General features: G+C 45.6%; 1 protein-coding gene across 1 annotated transcript; it reads right to left on the minus strand.

Annotated features, from left to right (window-relative positions):
- Positions 1 to 1,528: 1,528 nt before the first annotated feature.
- LOC118430232 (mucin-2-like) lies at positions 1,529 to 2,666 on the minus strand. Its single transcript, XM_035840941.1, has 2 exons — positions 2,194 to 2,666; positions 1,529 to 1,775 (listed from the first exon to the last, which is right to left on the minus strand). Exons 1-2 carry the CDS (start codon positions 2,664 to 2,666, stop codon positions 1,529 to 1,531), a joined length of 720 nt encoding a protein of 239 aa, XP_035696834.1.
- Between the last annotated feature and the right edge of the window lie 885 nt (positions 2,667 to 3,551).

A 3,551-nucleotide genomic window follows, 5' to 3' on the forward strand; every position in this document is an offset into this window, starting at 1 on the left:
ATCAGTGTATCATTGTTGTAGGTTGCATAGAGTGGGGCACATAGTCCCACTGTCAAAAGCATTTTACTCAATACAAATCACCAATTTCACTGTAAATTTCTTGTTCCATACAGAACACAAATGACATGTCTTGATGACAGACAACTGCTGACAACTCTACCAAAACATCCTGAGGGACAAGAAAAGTTACTTATCAATCTAGTTGCTTACATGTATATAGAACCTCCAAACTTTGCATAACACACCTTTATCATATCTAGTTATAGACAGTGACAAACAAATAAAATATTGATTATCAAGGACAACAATTAGATATGTTGATGCCTGTAGTATCTGTATGCTGGCATGTCCTCTCCTGTTCTTCCAGTCCTTACAAGTTGAACATAATTAAAATGAGTCATGTTAGGGCTTTTAGGTGCAGTGTATTATATTTAGTAAGTAACAAAGTATTGTAACAATCATATTGTCAACAAAATGGTTTAGGGTTAATTTTTTGGCACTTGATGTAATGTACTGAAAGTAAAACAAGTTCATTGTCAATTGGCTATTACGGCTATGTTGTACTTTGATGTGGAAATGTGATTTTTGTCAAAAGTTAGCAACTTGAAATGTCAAAGTTTTAGAGAATACTTCCTTGTGTAATATATCCGATAAAGATATTATAGTTAGAGGCATTGATTCGAATATCGTCATCTGTTTGTACGAAGTTATAAACCGTTTCCTTGTTAAAGTCCCCTCAAAGCCTTATTGATTTGTCAAAAATTGTAACTGTTCATAAAGGCAGTTAAATCATCACTCATATATCTGACATAACGTTGTCTCGCGTCTGATTTTCTCTTATACTCGCGACTTCTCGCTACGTTATTGTGTCTTCATTGTGGTGTCATATTTTGCTACAAATGTACGGCATTACAGGGGATTACGTTACCAACCTCTGTTGTTGTATTCAAGAAAAATGTGGTAACATGTTAACGTTATATCGTGACGGCAAAATACGTTGTGTAGTCGACATCAGCATACGGTAACGTTACGTTGTAATGAGACTATATGTTATGAGTTCAATAATGACTGGGATTTGTCCTACCTTTCTTGATGTAACGTTACCGATATCAGCGTTCCATGTGAATTTGTTTTGTAGCGTAACAAATTCAAATACCGTTCACCCCCCTCCCCAATACTTTACTTGCGAACTCGTAATTCTCTTCTGTTTGCTTGGGTTTGGCAAGAAAATCAGATGATCAGGGTACACCATACACGGTGTCCTTGTTTCTTGTTGTGTCCGTGTCCCTTAGTTCTTCACTCCAGGTTTTGCCTGACATCGATGCCTGTACCTTTCCTGACCTTGTCAGTGTTGTTGCAGTTTTTCCGATATTGGGGCAAAATGTGCATGTTTTGGCTGGGGAGGGAATGTTAAGGGTCGGTTTCTAGGGCCAAAATATTCAAGGGGAAAACCGAAAGTGAACCGTCTAATATGTAGTCTCTGTCTTTAGCAGGGAATGAGTCAAGGTATTTCACTAAAGCTGTGGCGTCAACGGGAGTAGGCAGGGGTGTGGCTGCTGGCAAAGATGTAATGTTTACGCGGGGCGGAGAGGGAGGGGCTTTTGGTACAGAGAGGCGCCTTGTGTGGCCCCGAGCATTTGAAACAGTAGTGCTTGTAGTGTTTGAAGCACTGGCCGTTGGGTTTGTGGTATTGAAAGCAGAACCCCGTCGGGATGCTTTGCGACGTGGTTGAGCTGGAGCTGGGGCTGCGTGTGGAGGGGGTGGAAGGGGAGGGGCTGACATTGTACAAAGCATCTACGTACAATTGCATGTGGGGGTATCCCAAGGGGTGTCGGGGCATTTCTCCCGGTATTGGCGAAACTGCTCGTCGTATCGGAGCCAGTTGGCCTTGCGAGCAGCTAGTGTACGTATCAGGTGTTGGTATGCGATGAGCTGCGGGCTAAGTGTGGGATAGCGTTGGATATATATGAAGTGGTACACCAGGAAGGCACTGGTCCACTGGTCCAAGGAGAGGGTCTGTTTGCTAGCATCATTGCGGTTAGACAAAGTTAGAGTCGGGGTCAGAGAGCCTGAAAGGGAAACAGTATACTGAGGGGCGGATTGTAGGGCAGGGAGCAAAGATTTGAGGTTGATGAACTTGTTTTCCCAGATCCTCTCCTTGGTCGGACCTGGAATGCCCGTGTCGAGGGGTACGTGAAGGCCAGGGCTAGCCTGGGTAGTGTGAGGGGTGAGGACAGAAGAAAGGGGGAGCGTGGGGTGATGGTCTCAGTGCGCTCGTCTGGAGTAGACGTGTTCTTACTCTTATCGTTAACTAGATCGTTACCTAAAATTGCTGCCACCAATGGGTCAGCGTGAGTCCCTGTGGCACCGTCCAGGAGGGTTGGTGGGAGAGTAGGGTGACCCGTAGGGGATGTGGTGGACGTTCCCGCAGGGGCCTGCGACGTAGCTGCAGGGGGTAGGATGGCAGCCAGGCTTCTCTGGATACTCTGCGTTGCTGTAGTCAACGCGTTCATCTGGTCCTTCATGGCGTTGAATTCGGTCGTTGAAGGCGTGGTGAGGGTCGGCGTGGCTGAGGAGGATGGCGGCTGCTTTCGCTTCCGGGTCCGTTTAGGAGGGGGTGGCTGCGTTTGATCAGCTGCTGGGCCGGACGACCGTGTCTGTGGCATGACTAGGGCTCGATAGAAAAATAGGGCGTGAGTAAAAGAACCGTGAAAAATACAAATAAGTAATGCAAGAACAGAACGAAACAGACTATCTAGGAATTGCTGACGCGTTCTAGAAGTACGTCTATTATGCCGGGGAGAACCGAGATATGTAAAAGAGGTGATTAGCATGCTATGAAGACGCAGTTACAGCGTGACTATTGTGGCATAGGTAAACAAATTAATTAGCGGAGGTGTATACACGGTGCTACAGAGTCTGCTTACGATAGGTCCTTAAACTACAGTGCAGATGTTTGGGGAAATAACTTTTAATGAGCGAAAGTAATTTATGCCGACTGTCGGGACGTTTACGATATGAGAATCAGCGCAACGTGACAGAACGCCCATAGTAATGCACGCCGGTACAGACACAACATGGTGGACTGCACCACACAGACGTAGCAAAACTGATAATACTGAAAGCACGTCAGCACAGGGAACCTAAGATCCCAGTACCACACGACGTGACAAAGTAAGGGGTAAAAAGTGATTCAAAATAAATTATGCCGCCTGCCGGCGCGGTTACCGTAAGGTAATCTGCGCCACACGACATGACGGACATGGAGTGAAGCACGCCGGTACAGACACAACAGGTGAACTGCACCACACAGACGTTAGCATTACTGATAAAACAAGGTATGGGGAGGAAAATGTATCGTGGAAATGTACACCTGGTAATGGCAGCACATTGTATCTGTGCTTCATGGACGTGACCCAGACGGATGTTAAGTACGTCAGTACAACTAACCAGGAGGCTAGACTAGTACCGCACGACGTGACAATGCATTATGTAGAAGGGAAATTTTTTACAATCTTTAACCGGAATGAGATGGGAGGGTGGGAGGAAAT

The sequence above is a fragment of the Branchiostoma floridae genome, chromosome 14 (genome assembly GCF_000003815.2).
Source record: "Branchiostoma floridae strain S238N-H82 chromosome 14, Bfl_VNyyK, whole genome shotgun sequence".
Taxonomy (NCBI): Eukaryota; Metazoa; Chordata; class Leptocardii; order Amphioxiformes; family Branchiostomatidae; genus Branchiostoma; species Branchiostoma floridae.

Coding starts and splice junctions, on each gene's coding strand:
- LOC118430232 (XM_035840941.1), bottom strand. CDS start 2,666: ATGCCACAGACACGGTCGTCCGGCCCAGCAGCTGATCAAACGCAGCCA. Junction 1,776..2,193: donor AGGCTAGCCCTGGCCTTCAC/GTACCCCTCGAC, acceptor GTACAATGTCAG/CCCCTCCCCTTCCACCCCCT.